Source organism: Pan paniscus, chromosome 2 (assembly GCF_029289425.2).
Source record: "Pan paniscus chromosome 2, NHGRI_mPanPan1-v2.0_pri, whole genome shotgun sequence".
NCBI lineage: Eukaryota > Metazoa > Chordata > Mammalia > Primates > Hominidae > Pan > Pan paniscus.
In genome coordinates, this window is record NC_085926.1 from 52,067,766 (window position 1) to 52,088,928 (window position 21,163).

At 55.3% G+C, this 21,163-nt stretch overlaps 1 protein-coding gene across 7 annotated transcripts in view; it reads right to left on the reverse strand.

The window, feature by feature from the left end:
- Positions 1 to 1,694: 1,694 nt before the first annotated feature.
- Positions 1,695 to 21,163, reverse strand: part of POC1A (POC1 centriolar protein A) — a 79,724-nt gene continuing 60,255 nt past the window's right edge. For all 7 annotated transcript variants that reach the window (XR_611838.4, XM_008972147.4, XM_003818770.5 and 4 more), the window contains one exon: positions 1,695 to 2,427. Coding sequence is in view for 6 of the 7 variants with exons in the window: in XM_008972147.4 (XP_008970395.2) it covers positions 2,329 to 2,427 (99 nt within the window). In the remaining variant the exon portion in view is untranslated. The remainder of the gene's footprint in view (positions 2,428 to 21,163) is intronic.

Here is a 21,163-nt window from a genome sequence, read left to right on the forward strand (position 1 = left end):
CAAATTCCAGGTCTGGCTGGTGGCTCCATCAAGAGAGGGGTGTGGGCGTGGACACCCAGACCACTCTAGCAGAGCCCTCCGACAGTCCATGGGGCTTGAGCGTGGGCCTATCCAAGCTTGGCGCTGGCGCTGGCTCTGGCCTGTCTCTATCTGGACAGCCCACGTCAGGCTGTCCCAGGACACGCCGATATCATACTACAAGAAGTGTGTGGGGGTGAGTCCTTCCTCCTGACCCCTTACATCTAGTAACCAGTGGAGCTTCCACTGGCAGTCAACAATCAGGGACAAATACCACACCACTACCCCTAAGACCACCTCCTGCAACTCCACATGTCCTCCAGCAGAGAAAGGTGGATTTCACAGAGATTCCAAACTCGATCCTGGTGTAAACTGAAGACAGAGGTGATGGCAACCTAGGTCTGAGAGCAAGACCTGCCACACAATGCCTTGGAGACCCTGCACATGCCCTGCTGCCCCCAGAGGGGCCGTCATCTGTCTCTGGAGATGACCTTGCCCTGGGCTGGTTGCTCAAATCATCAGAATCTCCACCCATGGTAGGTCCAAGCCCAGGTCCGGAAGCCACAACAAGCAGCCCAGTGCTGGTCTGGTGGCAGGAGGGCTGGCATGGGAGGGAACCGACACGGCTGGCCCCATAAGTTGCACCTCCTCTTAGCAGGCTGACCTGCAGTTGCCTAGACTCTACTTCAAAGCCTCCTGAGGTAGCCAAGAGACTTACCTGCCAGCATGGACCAGCAGGCCTGCCAGGCTTGTCCACACACCGGCAGGGCCACGTGGGAAAAGTGCGGCAGGTCCCAGCAGCTGCCAGAGCACCCTGAGCCCGCAGCTTCTTCCCATCGACAGTGCAGGGGGAGGATGGTGTTGAGAGCAGACCCTGTAGATCCAGTGGGACTGGTGGGGATGGGGAGTGATGGGCTTCTCTTGAGCACCTGCTCTGCACTGAGCACAGTGCATTGCTTACCTTGTCACCAGAGGAGGGTATCACAACCACTTCACACAATAAGAACCCAAGATTCAGAGAGGTTAGGTCACAATGTTGAGGTCACACAGCTGGCAACAGGCAGCTCCCTCCCCACCCAGTGTAGGCCAGAGAAAGCGTCCCGTCATCAGGACTCAACACAGCTGCCCTCTTGTCAGTCCAGGCTCTGAGGCATGCAGGCTCTGCTTCCACCTGGAGGCTGCAGAGGCTGTGAACCCACTGACCACGTGGTACTGACAGCTCCTGGGACGATCTAACACCACCTCCCATTCCCCAGGGCAGGGCAGGTGTGTTTGAGGATAAAGACCTCCTTGGCTGGCTGAGCCCCAAGAAGCTGAAGACGGAAGGCACGGGCGACACACAGACACAGGGAAAACATTTGTCCTGGCTTCCCCAGCACAGGGGCAGAGGGAGGACCCTATGGAAGCCCTCAGGAGCAAATGGAAACTTGGGTGCCTGAGGCCTCTGAGTCCCAACAGAAGCAGTCAGTGGGGGCCAGCCAGAGGGAGGTGGGTGCATGCAAGGGCTCTGACTGCCCTTGTTCCCCGACACCCTGAACAGCTGCAAACAGGGGGGTCCTGGCCTCAGAGGCAATCCTGGCGGAGGCCCTCCCAAGTCACCATTCTCATTCTGTTTGGGCCCTGGGGATGGGAAGATTGATTAAGTGTCATCCAGCATAAGCCACTCCTGCAACAAGTACAATGAAGTCAGGTTTAATTTTGAGATTCCTGTGCCCTCACTCACGCAAGGAGGAAGTCACCTGGCTCCAGTGAACACATGTGGAACAGAAATCAGGGCCACTGAAAAGCCACCACCCACTTGAGAGGGCTTGTTCCCAACAAACCTGACTCAGATGGGCCCACTTTGGGCCTTTAGTCAGATTTAGAGAAAACCCCCGGCTCATCCAATCAATGTGCGATCAATTTCTACGCCATGGCAGAGGTAGGAAAAGCCAGTCACATGTCCAAATGATGAGTGAAAATCAAGGCATCGTGGAGCCACCTCCTCCAGAGGGGGAGCCACAATCTCAGGACCCCGAAGGAGCAGACATTTTCAAGTGGCTCCTTTACATTAAGCAAAATGTGGTCCTCTCATTCGGGTCTGAAGCATCATTTGTGTGTGAGCCCGGCCCACTGGGGACCTCTGGCTGCCAGGTGGAGAGCCTCCTGGTGCAGATAGCAAGGTGGAGGGCAGAACTGCAAAAATCCAGGGCTCCGGTATGGATGTGATTCCCATAGAGTTCAGTCCCCTTTATTTACCCAAGTCCCACGGTACAAATCCCTGGCCTGCCACCTGCAAATCAACCGAGCTCCTGATTCCTGCTCCCCTGATCATGGTGTTGCTCTCTGCATGATTAGCTGCTGGTTCTCCAGACACTGCTTCAGCTTGTCTTCTGTCAGTGTCAACCGCTGCTCCAGGATGGAGACTGTCTGCAAAATAAACAGTGGTTGGGTCAGAACACAGAAGGGCCACCAGGCTGCTCTAGGGACCCCCTTGGCCAGTCCCCACTTGGCTGCCTCAGCCACTGCCCAAATGCCAGCTGGCTCTTTCCACCCAGGGGTTCTGCCAGGCCCCTTGTCTCTGGTGCTATTGGGATAGCCCTTGCCTTTATGTCTGCTTCTCCTGGCTCTGGATGGCTGATCTATAATGTTTGTGGGCAGGGGGTGGGGACACAGTGAGGGAAACTAGATGGCAGGTCCCATAGCCTTTGGTCATTTCTCAAGAGAACCAAGGGGTCAGGAACCCCCCACCCTGGTGGCCTGGCATTTATATTGGAGTTCTGGAGCAAAACCAGCTTCCTTGTCTGAGCCAGGCACTGTCCATAAACAACTGGAGACCATCAACCACCTCCACTCCAGAGGTGAGAAAATTGCACCCACAAATGATGGCACTCCACTTGGGTCCTTCCCCTCACACCTGGAAGAGCCTCCCAGGCTGGCAGGGGACAAAGGCAGGGAGGTGAGTCCCCTGATCCCAAGAGGGTCTCTGCCTGTCCAAGTCCAACGAATACTACTATAGGATATGTCATGTGGGACTTCAGCCCAGGGCAATCACAGGCCATGACAACTTCATCTCTCTGAGCCCACTTTCTCCTCCTTCGCCCAGTGCGAAGGACAACCAAGCTCATGGCCTAGGTAACTCAGCAGCCCAGCAGTTGCTCACTCTGACCATGCTTGTCATCATGCTGCCTTCCTGAAGCTGGGCCCTTGCTCTCCTGGCCTCTTACACACCCAGCACAATGGCTCACCTGCGGACCTGGCTGCCTGGCCTGCCAAAGGCCCCCAGCTGCTGGAGCTGCATGTGCTTCATGGGCCAGGGCCAGTCTTGCAGACATAGCTCCCAGACAGGCTGGGAAAAGCTGCCCTCCTCCTCTGGCTTTGGACAGAGTGTCAGCAGAGGGGCAGCACTGTCTGGGAGCCTGCATGCTCCCCAAAGAGGGGCTGGACCAGAGCAAGCCTGCCCCACTCATCACTTGCGCAGGTTGGACCATGCTGGCCATGACGCCTTTGGCGTCATTTCACTTCCCTCTTTAGGGTTGGCTGAGTGCCTTACTGTATGCCAGGCCCCTGCTGGCCAATGGATGAGCCCATGTGAGTATGGGAGCCTTGACTCCGGTACTGTGCAGCCCATAGGCATCAGGAGGGTCAGATTAACCTCACCCGTGTGCTTTCCCAAGAGGTTTTGCCCCCTTCCCTGGGGCTCCATGAAGTCCTGGGCCTTGGTCCAGTGGAAAGGAAACTTTCTTTCATACATTTAATAAAACATTGAAACATTTTAGAAGGGAGTCTCCCCCTTTAAGGCTGCTATAAATTCTTGCAGCGTCCGGCACAGACATTAGCTGCCGTGGAGGGTGCTCCGCCTGGTGGCTGGCCCCTTCTAAACGGGCCAATCGAGGCTGTGAGGGCTCTGAACACTCTGTCACTGGACAGAGCCTGGAAAAATTGCTGCCCATGGAACACAAACTGCACCCTAAGAGGCAGAGCTGAGCTGAAAGAGACCATCACATTCCCCCTGTGCTGGCCAGCCAGCCAGGGAGTGGGTCTGCAGCTCGTAAAAGTGGCAGCGGAAACAGCCACTGGCTGGCCCGGGGCAGCATTCCTGGAAGTTTCCACTGGCTGCTGTGAAACTCATAGGGCCAAAATCATTCTTCATCCAGACTTTTTCCGATGGCCCCAAACTCAAGGCCGCAGCAGAGGAGCCTGTTTTTCCTCTTCTGCCTTTTTTTTTTTCTTGAAACTTTTCACAGGAACCCAATTTGCAAATGTGGAGATAGTGGGCCCAGAAAACGTGGGTGAGGTGCTGGGCCAACGTCAATACAAGGGACTCCACTTAGTTCCATAGGGGGCCCATACTTCAGCTCAGTAGGAATGTGACCACTAAATGTGTCTAAATTATTTGAAAAGAGAAGCATCACCTGTTTCACAACCAGCCCCCTGCATGAAGGGTACCACCCCGTTGAGGCCTTCCTCTGAGAGCTTTGAGGATCACTTCACAGCACAGTAGACAAACAGGCTTTTATGAGGCCCAACACCCCTCAAGGCAGTTTCTCCCCCTCCAGCCTAGCTTCAGAGGAGCTGTGTCATCTCTGTGTTTGGTCTCGGCTTCCCCTGTTCCTTCTCTGCCAAGGTGCCTCGTGGTGGCCACCATCAGGGAGAAAGAAGTCCACCAGGCCCTTCCCAGCACATGTGATCCCAGCTGCCCCCACTCTGAGCCAGGAGAAGGCCTGGGAGAGCAGGATGCTTTTTGGATTTCCGTACATTAGAATGCTGTCTGGCACTCTTTGCTCCATGTAGTTAAAAAAAAAAAAATCCTACTTTCTTAAAGATTTTTATATTTTTTCTTAAAAATCAAATTTTCTTAATAAAGCATAGGGCCTCATTTTCACAGAAAATGGTGACTCCTCATAGACAGTGAAACATGGAAATCTCTTTTTTTTTTTTTTTTTTTTTTTTTTTTTGAGACTGAGTCTCGTTCTGTCGACCCGGCTGAAGTGCAGTGGTGCGATCTCGGCTCACTACAAGCTCCGCCTCCCGGGTTCATGCCATTCTCCTGCCTCAGCCTCCCGAGTAGCTGGGACTACAGGCACCCGCCACTGCGCCCAGCTAATATTTTTGTATTTTTAGTATAGACGGGGTTTCACCGTGGTCTCGATCTCCTGACCTCGTGATCTGCCCGGCTCAGCCTCCCAAAATGTTGGGATTACAGGCGTGAGCCACTGCGCCCGGCTGAAACATGGAAATCTGAAATGCTGCTGGTGTGCCTTCCCTCTACAAGGGGAAGGAAGGGGTTCCCCCATGATGGAAATGCCCCATTGGGCATCCAAGTGGCAAAGTGGAGACACACTCAGGGCTGGTGGCACACACAGGCAGGAGGGCTGGCAGGCCACCTGCAGGGAGTCTGTCTGGGCCACAGGCCCAGAGCAGCCAGGACAGGCCATCACAGTGCCACCGTGCTTCCCCAGCTGCACGGGAGCTGCGGGAGGAGGGCAGGAGAGCATCTGAGGTGGCAGAAGGGGTGTGTGGGGGGTACCCCTGGCACAGACTGGTTTGGAGCCATATCACGTGGCCTTGTTCAGAATGTATATGATCTTTACCTGTCGGTTCACAACAAAAAGTAAGCACATCCCCACATACCCATACGAGGGTTCAGAAAATACATGCTACCTCGGTGTACACAGGCCACTGCCATTTCCACCTGCTGCCTAGTGGCCCAACTCCCAGCGGGGCCCAGCCAAGCAGGCTGCTCTCGTCGCCTCATGCTCCGTCCAGCCCGGGAATTCTCCTGCTACCAGCGCCTGTCCTCACCAGGCTGGAGACAAGGCCACACCTGCCCTGGAGGGTGAGGAGGAGCGCTCTGCAGGCAAATACCTCTGCGGCCTCCCCAGGTCCACACTCCATGGCCTGGAAGCCACGACTTTCATTTATTCAAGGAAAAATGAGCGCTGACCTTCCAAACAGTTCCTTGATCACACTGCCTCTCACCCTGTGCTCTGTACAGGGGAGCAGGGGCCAGAGGTCTGGTCCTAGCCCCTCAGAAGGTCCCCAAAGAGGTACAGGCTGTGTCAGGTGCCAGGTGTCAACAAGGGAAACTGCTTTGCCTGACACAAGCGTCCATGGCTTCTGGCTTTGGGGCAGGGTAAAGGGAAACTGACGAAGGGGTTGAGGAGTCCAGGGCTCTGGCTGCTAGAGGGGCAGCCTGGGCAAAGTGGCCAGGAAAGATGGCCCATCTCCCAGAACTCCCTCTTGCTGGGGTCCAACTCTTCCACAGTGCAGCCCCTTCTGTCTGCTGACCTTGGAGAAACCAGGCAGCTCATTCCCTTTCCTTGGACCTGGTGCTACCCTGGGAACATTCTTAAGTCCTCCATGTAATTGGGGTGTGGAGCTTAAACATGAGGGGGACCAGCAGGAGGTCCTGGGACTGGGCTCAGGGCGGTTCACCCTGATCATTGACCCTCTGCTCTGTGGGCTTCTCTTGGCAGCTGACTTTCACGGGACGCTCGTGTGTGCCAAAAACTTCAACAAACCTTCAGCGTAGGAGCTTTTATCATCCCCATTTTACAGATGAAGAAACTGAGGCACAGTGAGATTAAGTAACTTGCCTAAAGTTACACAGCTTATCAGTGACAAGCCTAGGCTGTGAGCCTAGGTGGCCTGGCTGCAGTGAGCACGCTAAAGCACTGGGTAGTGTGCATCTTGGCTCTGTCCCCATCAAGAATGCCAAAGGAGAGGCCTGCTGGTGTCCCATCCCACTTCCAGCCCTGATGCCCAAACTCAGGCAGCCTGAGGAAAGACTAGGGGATCCCTGTCCTCACCCAGCAGCAGCACCTGCTGTCCTGGTTTAGGCTGCCTGGCCTAGCTGCTCCGAATTAAATGAGCAGAAACTCCTACCTCAGCCACAGTGGGAATGGACAGCCCCCAGGCTCACCCACCCCCTCACATTGTCAGGCCTCATGTGTCACCTCCCCCTGAAAAGCAGTCTCTTACCTGGCTAAACATTTAGGTTTGGAATTATTACAAAGGTCATAAGGATAATTCATGTGAGCCATGAAAACTCAATGTTATAGGAACCGAAAGGACATAGTGACAAGAACCTCCTCCTGGATGCACCACGAGAAGCTGCCCCAATCACTTCACTGTCAACGCTTCTTTCACTGGCACTTGTGCCACTGCAGCATTAAGTGATCAGCCCCAAAACATGCTGTGGAACTCGCCTGGGTCACTGCTGGGTGGCCCATCCCCTGAAGACAAGGTTCAACTTTAAACAAGGTACCTCTCTCTCCCTAAATCGGAGTGACAGGAAGCCGGATTGAGGACCCTATGGCCTGGGCACTGTCACTCCTCACCCGATACTGTCCGCCTCCCAAGTCAAGGCCCTCATGGCCAGTGTCAGGAAGCCTCATGGGGTGTGGTCAGCAGGGCTCCAGAAGTTTTATCTTCAAAGTCACATCTGCCGAGGTTCACCTGGGGGCTCATTTCTGAACCCTTTTCCTACTCTGTTACCAGCAATTTCCTGGAAGCCATGACCCTTCTCAAGAAAGCCTTGGCCTTAAAATCACTTGTTTGCCATCGAATGTATTCTGTTGTTTCTCTAGACCAAGGGTTAGCAAACTACGGCCGGCTGCCCCTTTGTGTAAATAAGGTTTTATGGACACGCCTGCTGGCTTCCGTATGGTCTCTGGCTGCCTTCTGGGTCCAGCGACAGGTTGACAGAGGCTGTATGGTCCACAAAGCCTAAAATCTTTACTGTTTAAATTTGCTGACCCTTGCCCTCGCTCTTCACTTACTCAAACTCTCACAAAGCACCTCCCCAACGCTGGCCTGTGCCTGGCCCAGGATGATAATACGCAGACTCGGCTGAGCCCACAGGGTGCACCACAGTTCAACGAGGCAGATGCCACGCAGGCGCATAGACAGTGGGCTGCACTGCTGGGACAGAGGGGCAAGAGGGGCAGGAAGAGGATCAGGACCCAAAGAATGGTGTGTGCAAAGGCCCTGAGCTGGCCAAGGTTAAGAAACGGGAGGGATGGACCATAGGAGGCGCGTGTGCTAGAGCAAGAAGAGGGGGCCTCGGGGGAGGCAGGAGATGGGGTCGGGCTCTGCAAGTCATGCCTAGCAGCTTCATCTTCACCCTCAGAGCAGGAGGGTGCTGGGGGGTGCTAGGCTGAGGGGATTTGAGACTACTCTGGCTACTACACAGGGACAGTCTGGGAGTGGGTTCATGGCTGTGGGAAGGTGAGGTGCAGGCAAGAGAGAACGAGAGGGGATGACAGTCGCTTGGACTGGGGGCAGGAGAAGCCAGGAAGGAAAGTGGACAGAACCAGAGATAGCCACAAAGAACGAAGCACCAGTACCTGGTGACGAGTTAGATGGGGGTCTGAGAGAGGAGATATGCTCTAAGGCCAAGAACACAAGACAAGGACTGGCCCTGCAGGAGAGGCAGAAGACGGGCTCCAGATTACACAGGCTGAGTATGAGGACCCCCAAGAATGTTGAGAGGGTCTGGCAGGCATGGGGTGGTCTGAGAGGCCTGAGCCAGCAGCAGAGTTGCACTGCATTTTTAAGACTGGGATTACTGAGGATCCTATTGAGGGCAGCCAGTGGGTGAGGAGGGAAGGAAGAGGGGGGAGTGGGGAGGGCAGTGGACCCACAAGGCCCCTGCAGGCTGGAGAGCAGAGTCCAGCCCAGGGGAGCCGAGGGCCTTGCCAGGACCCAGGGTGATGTCAGCGATGGGCTGAACGTCCTGGAAAGCTCCTTGGTGGGGATGAAGGAGGGACTGCCCAACCCAGGTGACCCAACAGGGAGGATGCCGAGATGCTGGGGACCAAAACCAAGAGCATGGTGACAGGCTAGCTTGGGCTGGCTCTCAGTAGCTGGACAGTGGATCTAGGAGCTCGGGCCAGGTGGTAGGGCTTCCAGCCGTGATTCATCCGCCTGAGCTCTCCAAGGAAAATCCCCCCAAGAGAGGGTGAACAATGGCATTCTATTTGAATCCTAATTTTTCTGCTCAGGGGAGACACTGTGATCTGTCCTATTGGGGCAACATTCAGAGGGCGAATGTGCCTTCTCTCACTCACAGTTCAAGACGTGTAAGACGTTTTATGTAACACCTTAAAGGGCCTTCTGAGCATGGTATAAAAAGAACTGATTTTAAAATGACAGGCTTTTATTTTTAGCCCCCTAAAAACTGTAGTGATGCCCAAAGAAATTGCACTGAAATACAAGTCCTCAGAGACATGTCTGGCACCTGGGCCCCCAACTCCAAGTAGAAGAGGAACACTGGCGACATCTCAACAGATACCCCCAGTCTGCACCTCACTACCTCAGATGCGTCCTTCTCTACTGACATAGAGTAATTAGGTGTCTGCTGAAAGCCTGCTATGGTCCCCACAGGGCTCCGAGATTGGAACAGTTGAGCCCAGATGCCGTATCATCCTCCACGCCCACCAATGGCCCAAACTGACCAGTTCAGGTGTCCTGCCTGGGACAGAGCCTGGGTTTATGCAGCTCTGCTGGCCTCTGAGGTGGCTGGGGGGAGAGCCTTAGCTCCTCTGAGGTATGTGATGGGGACTCGGGCATCTGGGGCATCACGAGAGTTCAGAGAGGTCTCTGTATGACCCTCCAGCTGGCAAGAGGCATGGGCGGTGTGACACTCCCACGGGCTCTGCAGAGGTACAGGAAGAGTTCCTCTCTGGACAGGCACAGAGGAGGTGGGAGCATAGTGCTTCTGGAGAGGGTGAAGCCCCCACCCTCATACGTGGCGAAACAGAGCAAACAAGGACAGGTGTGACTGACCTGGCTGCACCTCACACCCCGTGGAGTGACGTACAGTCCCTCATGCCCACTTTCTCCCCTCAGGTCTAGTTACACCCCAGCGCTCTCCCTGGGCTACGTGGGCTTTTCCTTTGTCCCTCCTTTCTCCTGCTGGCCACCTCCTCCCAGTGTGACCTCCCCTTCTTTCAGCCCCAGCCTCTTTTTCTCCCTGGCCTGGTTTTCTCTTGAGGTGGGCTTGTCCTGCACTTTTTTCTTAGCTTTTCTCCCAGTTCTCATTTCTATTTCCTTTCAAGGCCTCTTCATTCCCGTTCCACTCTGTGTCTGGTGAGAGGGCGAGGGAAATAGGAGCAGAGTGTGTGTCTGGCCACCTGGGACTGAGCTCCAGGTGGAGTCAGGCCCCTGCCACAGCTCACCTGCTATGGGGCTGATGCCAGGGCTGCCCGGCCTGGGAAGGAGAGCATCAACTCTGACAGGAAGGCCTCTGGGAGAAAGCAACACAGGATGAGCCAATGCAAGTGCTTTCCAAGTACTAGGTGCAGCAGGTGCAAAGGCCCTGAAGCACACTCTTGGAACTGTCAGGAGGCCAGGGTGCTTGGCCTCAAGTGGTTGAGCAGGGAAGAGATATGGGCCCTAGGGCCCTCAGCTCGAAACAGAAGGGAACAGAGAAGCCTCCACTCCCTGGCACTGCCTCACCAGGCTCACAGGTCTGAGTAGGCACAGCCAGGGAGGATGCTGCTCCCACGTGCCTGTGGCCAGTTTGTAGAATGCTGGTTCCAGAATAAACTCTGGGAGAAGAGCCTCGACCTAGGAACTGACCACAGCCACCTGGTCCTACAGTCCATGAAACGGAAGTGAATGGACAGACTGGCACTTCAGAGCACAGACCAAGGGCACACCCTCAGAGACAGGTCCCTTCCAGGAGCTGCTCCTCCTCCCATGACCATTGTTATCACCACCTTTGCTGAAGGCTTCCCTCATGCACTCATGTGCAAACATGGCAGGGAAGCTGGAGCCGTAACTTCTCCAAAACTGAGGAGTTGTGGGACACTCACGACCCGCCTTGCGGGCAGCCAACAACATCATTCACTCCCATACCTCTGTCAGGCACCCACCACAGGCAGCAAACAAGGGACCCTAGCTCCTGGGGGCTTCCGAGCACTGACACAGCTGCAGCACCGGTCCCGTCTAGGCTGCGGGGAAAGCTACTCCACCACCACTGACAGCAAAGAACATCTTAGGGGCAGGAAAGAACAAGGGTGGCCAGATCCTTAAAAATACTTCTCCAAGTGCAGGCTTCACTCGAGGCTTCCCCAGTCCATCCCCCTGCCCCCCCAGCTCTGGGGCAGCCCCTCTTCCCAGGGGCCTCCTGCTCACCTTGGCCAGGGCCCTTCCCCATATCCACATCCTGCTCTTAGCAGAGCCCTGGGTGGTGGTACCTGGGGCCCTCCTTGGTGAGTGGTACTGTTTCTTATGGGAGCGTCCTCTGAGCTGGAAGACAGGTGGCATGGAGGTGGACAGGGTGGTTGGGCCAGACTGATGGGTGAAGGCGGAGCCAACATCCAGGCATGTGTCCCACCAAGCACTCTGCCTGGGCTGGGGACACAGTGGCAAGGGGAGCTGCAATTGTCCTGGGTTGGCAGGTTTGCAGGGAGGCCAGGAGATAAGGCATCAGTGGCTGATGGGGCAAGATGGAAAGCCACACTGACTGAGAGAAAGGAGAGGCAGCAGCTGGGTGAAGCCTGGGAGAGGCAGTAGGAGGGTGAACACACAGGACCATGCTGTCCCAGGCCTCCCTGGCAGCCACACTGGGTTAGTCGGCGTACCATTGGCAGGGGCAGCCACATCAGGGCTCTGCCCTCGCCAGACTCAGGCAGGCACCCCATCCCCCGCCCCAGCTGGGCTCCTCCTGCACTAGGGACTCCCAGGCAGGGCTCGAGGCACTTCCCTCTTGGCACTCAGGTGCCCCTCCGGCCTGCTCCTCTCAGTCCCCATCCTCACACCTAGGCTTCCTGGTGACTCCCCTTGCCCTACTCCTGGGACACCCTTCACCCTCTGCCTCCTCACTGCTTCTCCGTGCCCCTTTCCTATCCAAGAGCTCAGGAATAAAGGCCAGACTCTGCGGCATGGCATTCCCGTGGCCCTCCAGGCCCTATGCTGCCCACCAATACTGCCTTCCCTGCCCAACCCTGCCCACCTGAGGCCCGCCCACTCTCCTACCCTAGGAGCCTCCTTGCCCTGGCCCCACTGCTAGGATGCCTGCCTTCCTCCCCTCATGGGTGTGGGCCCTTGGAAAATGCCACTGAGGGACTCCTAGTGGGGAACCTTGGTCCCACGTGGTAAGCACGAAGGCTCCTCAGCTACATGGCCTAGGTTCAAAGGGAAACTTGACCACTAACTCGCCGAGCAGCCTTAGGCAAGTTACCAGACTCAGGGCTTCAGTTTCTTTGTAAAACACACCTCTCATAGTCACTGCAATATTCATATTAATAGCTAATATGCATGTAGAACTTGCTCTGTCTGGCTGGGCACAGGCATGCACTATGGGGAACATGACTCCTCTAGCCATTGCCCTGGCTGAGCTCCGGGATGTTGGGGGAGCCATGGGCACAGATGGGGCTTGATGAGGCCCCAAATAGGGCAGCCTGTGGTCAGGTTTGGGAGGGTGTGAGCCATTGATGCACGTGGTGGTCTGGCTGCTTCTTTAAGTTCTCCTGTGATGAAAAGCTCCTTTTAATCACTTCCCGGGTTGTGGTTGATGTGGGCGCCCCCATGATGTCTCCTTGGTGGGACTGGGGTTCTCCAGTCTCCTCCCCACCAACACAGGAGCCAGATAACTGGGCCAGAGGTGGCGTGGCCCCCGTTGCTCTGAGTCTCAGGGAGAGGGCGCAGTCACCCGGCCACACCGAGGACATTTGTGGCAGGCCAGAGCAAATGTCCTGGGGCTGGCCATTGACTCAACACCCCTGGTCTCAACTGTGCTGCACTGAATGTCTAACTCCTTTGGCTTCATTGCAAAGATGAAAAATGTTGAATTAATCTCCCCTGTAGCATGGTTTTGACTTCACTCAGATTCTCAAGATCTAAAACAGATACACTAAAAGGGGAATCTCTTTGCTGTGGGGTCTCATGAGCTATCAAAACAAAGCAGGGCTGCCGGGCCCCACTGCCTACCCTAGCTCTGCGTTGTATCCTGCCAACTCCAGCTTTGTCACTTGGTGTAAGCCTGTGTGCGTACACACGCAGGACCCTGACTTGCTGGTGGTGCCCTTGCTAGCCTGCTGCCACATGTCAGCAGTGACTAGGGGGCCAGCCTAGCCCTCTGCAGACAGGGCCTGCAGCACCTTCACACCACCCAAGGCTCTGCCTCCTGGCCTCAGCCACCAACCAGTACCTAATGGTCTGCAGCTCAGGGGCCTTCATGTCACAGGGTACAAACGATGCCCCTCGAGCAGCCTGTGGACATCAGTCAGCCTGCATGACAGTGATGAGGACAAAGATTGTTCTCTATTCTTCCTCATCACTGTCTTCCTGCTCCTAGACAGCACCTGGTACACAGCAGGTGCACACTGAGTACTGACTGGATGGACAAATGCCCAGCCCTGAGTGCTATGGGAATGCAGGGAACACAGGTCCGGTGCCTGCCAGCCCAGGTCCCCCAGGCCAAAGGGCAGGTCTAATCTAGGGATGGGCCCACCCAGCTTGTGAGGAACACTCACCCCAGCGTGGGTCTTGGACCTGGTGAGCTTGAAGGGATAGAGGGAGAGTGGGGCGGGCAGTAGGAGGGGCAGGCCCCACCAGCTAGTCTTGGGAGGGAGGAAGCCTCATTGCTTTGGCAGGAAGTGGGGGCGGGAGTAAAGGAAGCAGTCCAGTTCCTCCCCTTCCCACCTCTGTCCTGGTCTGATGATGACTAAAATCTTTGAGGCCTGAACCTCAGAGGGGAAGGAATGGAGCTCCCCTCTCATGCTGATGTCTGACATGCTAACATGCCCAGGATCACACAGCCAATTCACACAAAAAAACAATTTCTAAAAAAATTCCTCCCAATCTCTCTAGGCCCAGCAACTGTCTTTTTAACCACTCCCCCTAACCCCACAGTCTGCTGCAAACAACAGAAAATGAGCTTTTGGTCCCTTGAGCCTATGGTCCGCGGTTGTTTCACATTATCTCAGGGATATAGGATTTCTCTGACGGTTTTGCATCCCCCAGCCCCCACCTCTACTGAGGATTAGCTCTCTTCGGGAAGTACATGAAACACTATTTTCTATTAGTGGATTAGCCACTAGATTAAGGAATCTTGGCTATTTACCTTGCTCATGGCTTAAAAACAACTCCTTTTAAATGAACACAGCTCTCTTTTCCACATCACTCTTTCCCCCAAAAGGAGAAGCTATAAAAAGTGGGTCCACTCAGACCATTCATAAAACCGGATGCTCCTGGGACCCATGGGGTGTTGCTCACACCCAAAGGGAGGACCTGAGCCACAGCCCCACTGACACTGGGGTGGGTTCAAGCACATCTCTGCCAGCCATGTACAGGCCACCAGGGAAGCCAAGTGTCTGACCGGGATAGGCCCCAAGGTGTAGGACACCAGTCATGCTTGGCCATAGGCTTTGCTGGACTCTGACTCCAGGGTGAGTCCAAACAGGGCTGAGCATGGGGTGTGGACCTTGACCTTGGCCGCCTTCTGCAACCCATTTCTTCAGAGGCTGACTTTTCCAACAATCCATATAAAGCAGTTAGTTAACTACTTTCCCAAGACCCAGTAAGACATGATCATCCTAAGCCAGACATCTTGATAGCTTGCTGGAGGCCTGGAAGTCTCACTATAGCCTGGCAAGTCGGGCTGCAGCTACCACCCAACAAGGCCACCTCCGGGAGGAAGAAGGGCACAAGCCACCAGGGATGGAGTCTCAAGGCTCCCCCATCCTGCCAAGCATCTACTGATCCACAGTGGGAAAACCTGGGCAATCATCTTAGCGAGCTTTCTGGAGCCACTGGCTGGGCCCAGATCAGAAGGGCAAGGGGCACATAATTGCTTCCCAAATGCCATGCTAAGTTCAAGGCTTCCTGTGCTTCCTCTGCTTCCTCAGCCATGGCCACTGTGGGCATGATGAGGTTCTATACCCATAGTACAGGCCTGGATCAGGGCCCTTTACAGAGTGCATGGGAGGAAGCAGCAGGCCCGACTACAGCCCTTCCTGGCCCTGCTGTGGTGGTGCCTCATTCAGGAAAGCACCAAGAGGTCACGGGGTCAGCTGTGATGAAGTAGGCTGTGGCTTGCTTAATCTCAGAGCGGTGCGGGCCAGTTTGGGGCTCCTGTCATAACACAGGCCCCTTTCTTGTGGCCTGTGTTTGGCCTTTCCTTGGAGGGCCCTCAGGTCCCCGAGGAGCAAGAGCAAATCACGTGGAGTCCCCTCCCTTCCTCTTCTCAGAGCAAGCCTAGATTCAGCCCGAATGAGATGTCCCTGCATGGGCCTCTCTCCCTGCTCCCAGCCTCTGCTCTCCACCACCTGCTCCCTCCCACCATCTCCCAGCCCTCCCCCATCTCCAAGCCAGCTCAGAGCCTCAGAAGAAATCTCATATGACCGACCATGAACATTCCCAGGCCCCAGAGATAACCACGGCTACTGTCGAGCCCATCTGGCAGACAGGGGCCTTCAATCTGCAGCCTCTTTGGGAAGGGGGTGCTTTCTGCCACAACCACAGACGGGATAAAAGATAGAAAACCAGAGTTTTTTGCCTGACCCCCATGGGAGCTGCCATCCAGTCCCCCTGCAAACACGAGCTTGCCCGTTTTTGAGTGCTGTTCGCAGGCTGCATGTCACGAAGGAGGCAGGGCACTGGCCCTGACCTGCGACTTGGGGAAGACACAGGCTCCCCTGTCCCGCCACATTTGCAAAGCCAGAGGAGCCTTTGGGAAAAATGCCAAAAATAGTAACAGGGCTGGGGAATCACCAGGGGCCCAGGCAGACAGACATTTCCCCCAGTCCCTCTGCCACCAAGTGTGTCCCTGGCACAGAACAGTGTCTTGAGTCCCCTGTCCCCCAGAAGTAGCCTCTTAACAGAAGGAAAACAAGCCTCTTGTTTCCAAACCCCTACAAAGAAGTTCAGGTTGTCCTGAACATGACTCTGGCCAAAAGGGCAATCCATGAAGGTCCACAACAAGGAGGGTGGCTACATCCACTCTGGACCAAGCAGGTGAGCTGGCTAGATGTGCTGATGCAGAGAGGGGGCCCATTTTTGCAGAAACAACCCACCACCACCCTTATGGCCCTGTCTGCGAGTGGAAACAGTGTTAGGAGGGCTGCACACGCCCTCCTGGGATCATGGCAAGACGCACTGGGTGACTTTCACTCTATACCCTCCCAACAAATTCTGTCTGGGTGCACGTGGGAGGACCGATCCCCATGGAAAACTGTATAACTATAAAATTGGGGGTCTATTTCCATAAGCAACAGCAGGTCCTCCCAGGAAAGAGGGATACAGAGAGCCCCTGAGAGTAGTGAGGCAGCTTGGCCCACATCAGGGCCAGGCACTGCCAACTTCCCCACCAGTGTGGAACCAGATGCCTCACCTGAGCAGCCCGTCAAATAGGAACTTCCAGGACTACCATGGGGGTGGGGGGTGGGGGAGCAGGTTTAAGGTATCTCAAAGCAAATAGGCCATTCTCTATCCCCAAAGCAAACAGGCAAAAATCCTTGGCCTTGTTGAGTTAGGACAGCAAAACGCAATGACTTGAACACTTAACAAAATCGAATGCCAAAGAGACCCAAACAAGCAGGGCTGGTGGGCTTGCTCCCTGCCTGCTCCCCACCGCATGCATTTTCAAGTCCCGGAGCCCAGCAGCCTCCATGAGTCACAGGAACTGGAACGTGACATCACAGCATTGCTGTGGCCAGCCTGAAACACTGGGTGCCATAAAAAAACAGTTGGAGCAGGAATTTCATGGCTCGGTATTTTTAAAAAGCAGCAAGACGTGAAACTGGAGTCAAAAATAACTTTGCTGTGGGCTTCTGAGGCAAAACCACCAAGCCGCGTGTTGGGCCTATGCCGGGCCCCCTCACAGCAGCCTCCCCAGCTCCTGGGTCATTGTCCACACCCCCGAGATCCACCCCCTTGCCCTAAGGAAGGCCCAGGGCCTCTGCAACTTCCAGACACCACTGAAACCTGTTACTCCTGAGGGCAGCTGAGCACTGTGCAGCAGCCCTCTGGCCTCTTGAGGGTCCATGAAGGAAGCCACAGAGCCAGCGTGGAGGTGAGCTCATGTAGCAATGGCTATTTGTGGAAACAGCCTCTCTCCCTGCTCACTGGCGAAGTTTTCCGGCATCTGTGAAAAAGACCCCTAGATCACCTGGCATCACCCCCAAGAGCACAAGGGGAAACAGTACCAGGGTCAGGCCCAGGGCCTCTGCTTGCACACCTACTGAGCGCCCATCCCTGGGCAGGCAGGCCTAGCAGCCTCGGGGTCCGGCCTAGAGTCCTCCAGGGGTGCTCAGAATGGAGGAGCCTGGCCTGGGGGGCAGGCAGATGAAAAGGCCCCAGGGGAAGTCCTGGCCCCACCTGAAGAGGCTGACCTCTGCTGCCCACCCCATGGGACAGACAGACAGAGGGGCAGCGCTTAAAATCTCCCCTTGGTGGAAAGCCAAAAAGAGGCAGAGCCGGGTCTGAGCAGCTGCAGCTTCTGACTCCTTGTCTGGGTTTTTCTCTGGAAGCCTTGGGCCTCTGGGGTCAAGCCAACTTTCTCAGAAGACTTGAGGTAGGCCCAGCAGGTGAGTGACCCCAGGGCAGCCACAGGACAGGCGTGTGCTCTCTCCAGAGGGGATAGGGGAGGGGTGGGTCTCAGGACAGGCTCAGAGCAGGGCCCTTGGACCCTGAGGGAGAGGCGTGCGATCTCTCAGTGGGGCGGGGAGCTTGCAGCATGTGACGCCCACGCTCCTGACCTCAGGCCTAGCAGCTCCTGAGAATTCCCATAGGGGGCTCGAGAAACAAAAAGCCCTCCAAAGAAAATCTTCAGTTCCATTGTTAGGAAATACATGTTCCCTAAAAACCATTACAATATCTACATTCAAAGAACAGAAGTATCATATACATCTTCAAAGAGCTTCCATCTTGGCCCCTGTTGCCTAGGTCCAGGTAGAAGGGTCTGATCTAATGGGCCCCATGACCCATGCCTGATTTTCAAGTGTGTATGTGCACCCCAGTGCCTCTGTCACCTCCTGTGCCCTCCTCCTTCCCGGGGTTGGGGAATGACTTCTTTCTCCCCTCTCTTATCCTCCTGCCTAGCCAGACACTAGAGTCTCACTGGCAACTCAAAAGCATTTCTGGGACTTGAGTCCAGCGGTATGGGGACTGTGGAATGTCCACTCCTGTCATTCCTGTGCCACAAGCCTGCCCCAGTGCTTTCCCATATTGCTCCCAGGAGAACATCGACTCACTGCTGTGCTTCACAGAACAGCTGGCACCAGTCTAGCACACTCAGTTAACCAAGAGCCGCACAGCAGAGCTCAGAGGACCCAATGAGGCATCTCTCCCCATTTTACAAGGGAGGAGACTGAGGCTCTGGGATTGATGTCACCTGCCCAAGGTCACCCAGGTGATGAATGGTGGAGGTGTGCCCAGGCTGACGGGCAGGTGGCTCACTGGGTGAACAGAGCAGCCCTGAAACTCAAGGAGGAACAGTTGCTCCCCACAGCTGGTGGGGATGTGTAAAGCTGAACAAACCCCAGCTGCTCAAAGCATGGCATCAGCTGGGATCAGGGCCCAGAGAAGCTTAGCGAAGAAACCAGTGATGCCCCAAACAGCAAGCTCAGTGTTTGCTGGGGCAAGGAGGGGTCATACCCACACAGGGGCAGGCCAGGGCAAGGGTGTGTCTGTTCTTTGGCTGGTGACCTAAGGGACTCGGCCTGCTGGGCTCTCTGATCACAGAGCCCTGGGCAAGAGCTTCTGGCCTTACCTTTCAGGGAGGTCAAGTTTGGTTTGCAGAATTTCTTGATGAAGCCATCCCTAACTGCACCAAAACTGTTTGGCAAGGGAAGCTAGGGATGCTCTGGCCCACAGTGGTTGAGATCAGGATCACCTGGCCTCCTGGAGAAGCCCCAGGCTGGCTGGACCCCGAGGCTGGTTCAGGCACAACAAGCCATTATTAACACATTATCTGCACCTGGCATGATGTTGCTGCCACGCACCAGGTGGGAGGATAAAGTGAGGTCCACAAAGGGAAGTCCTTGGAAAGTGGCAGGCCTCAGATAAAAACCAGGAGGATGACAACTATGATGACTATGTGATCCCCACACTCTGAGGACTTTTCATCTAAAACAACTACGTGGGGAGGCCTGAAGACTGCACCTGCTCGGCTCACAAGGTCACCCCAAAGTCTATTTTCCCCATATAAATACACTTTTGAAAAATAATGTATGGATTTTATAAAAAAGGCTTTCATAAAAAAGTAAAACACCAACCCCATTTCTGGAGTTAAAGGGTTTCTGATGCTGTGCAAGTCCCAAGGGCAGTTTGGTTTCCTCTTCATCTGAAAGGCCTCTTGGCCTGGGAAGGCTGGGGGAAGCTGCCCCACTTGCCGGCTTGCTCCGGAGACCAGGAGCCTTGCAGGGGCCAGCCAAAGTGCTGTTTGTCTCATCGCCCCTGGGATGGAGCCATGATAGCACTGCCCTTGCTCGCGTCTCAACTTCTCTGTGTCCCCATCTCCACTCTACCCCAGACCCTCAGCATGGGTCAGGCCTCGACTTTGCCTAGTGTCCCGTCAGGTGAGGGTGAACTCCTGGGCTGCTGCTTCTGTTACCCCACACCAGAGGACCCATGGCCTTGACCCGGTGTCTGGACTCCCACTTGTTTCCAGTGATTCCAGTTGCCGGCTCCTCTGGGGAGGCCTGGCTCTGACCTCGGCAGATTCAGTCCTGAGTTCTTCCTGAAGGTGGGACTGGGTCTCACACAGGGCCCACCACACAGAGTGGGCTCAGTGAATGTGTGTGCACGGAAGGAACCTGCCACCTCTGCTCTGAGGGCCAAGGAATGGCTCTCCTGGGTAGGGAAGGGTCTAGCTTCATGAGGCAGTGGAAAATTGGGAGAGCTATTTCTGGTGCTGTCATGCAGATCCCCCTGGCCCCCAAGCCTTGGATAACGACAATGGCAGCAACAGGAGCAGCACCCAACACATCAGCAGTGCACGGCGTTGTCAGGTACTATTCAAGGAGCTTCCCAAGAGGCCTATGAAGTGGGTATTATTATCAGCTCTGTGTTCCAGATTTGGAAAGTAAGGCACACAGACTCAAATTGACTTGCCCAAGGTCGCTGAGCTAGGCAATGGGGAAGCCAGACAAAGCCTGAGCCACTCCTCTCCATTGGCTCACTCAGCTTCCTGGCTTCCAGGCCTTTCCTTTACACAGAGGAGCCGCTGAAGGGGTCACCCTGGGGAGGACTGAGATTGGGTCCCTGACCCTCAGACTGGTGCCAGACAGGCCACAAACATCCACAGAGGTGACCTCGCCACATGGGGCCATACCAGCCTGTTGAACAGGAAGGCAGGCTTTGAAGACTGTGAGCCTCTGAAATAGGGTGTCCTACCCAGGGGCTGGAGACTCTGTGACTCACTCAGAAAACATCCCTGGCTACTGCCCGCTGCATCCCCATGGCTCTCCCCTAGAAGGATGTTCTGCAGGATGGAGGCCTGAAGGACCCAGAAGGCAGCTTCCCTCTCAAAGGCCACTCTGAAGTAGACTTCCCTGTGGGGGAGGGAAGGGATGGTGGGGGCAACAGAGGAGAACAGCACAATTCACATGGATGACTTTGTAGTAGGAATCAGTGTTGGGGTGGCTGGGCATCCTACCCCTCCAGAACACAAAGGCTCTTCAGGACTGGGCAGACAGCGAGGAGTGCTTGCTGATGGGGTGGCACCCGAGACCAATATCCACAGACCAAGTAGGAAGCCCAGCTGAACAAGCCATTTGGGAAGACGGATGGTGGTGGCCGCCTGGCACTAAGCTTCAGGGGAGGGCTGGGTCAGTCTGGACCATCCAGAGCGGGGCCTGCTGTGGGCCTGCCTCTGCTGGGCCAATGCCAAGAGAAAGGCACAGGGAAACTTTCAACCCCCTGGTGGAGATAGCTCTGGCTGTGGCTGGAACATCTCAGCTAGAGAAAGCCCCATCTCCAGGAGAGAAAGGTTGGCCTAGAAGACAACCAACAGTCAAGCCCAAGGAGAACTTGCCAGGATTAGCACAAAGGTGCTATGCACAGTTCTGAAAATGGGTTGAACTTTAAGACCTCAACTGGTGCTTCATCTGCAGAACTCAAGTTTCCTCGGGACGCATTGAGTCCGTCAAGAACATGCCTCGCTTTATGGCATCCAGAAACACACAGACACTGTCAGTTTTGCAAAGCAGGT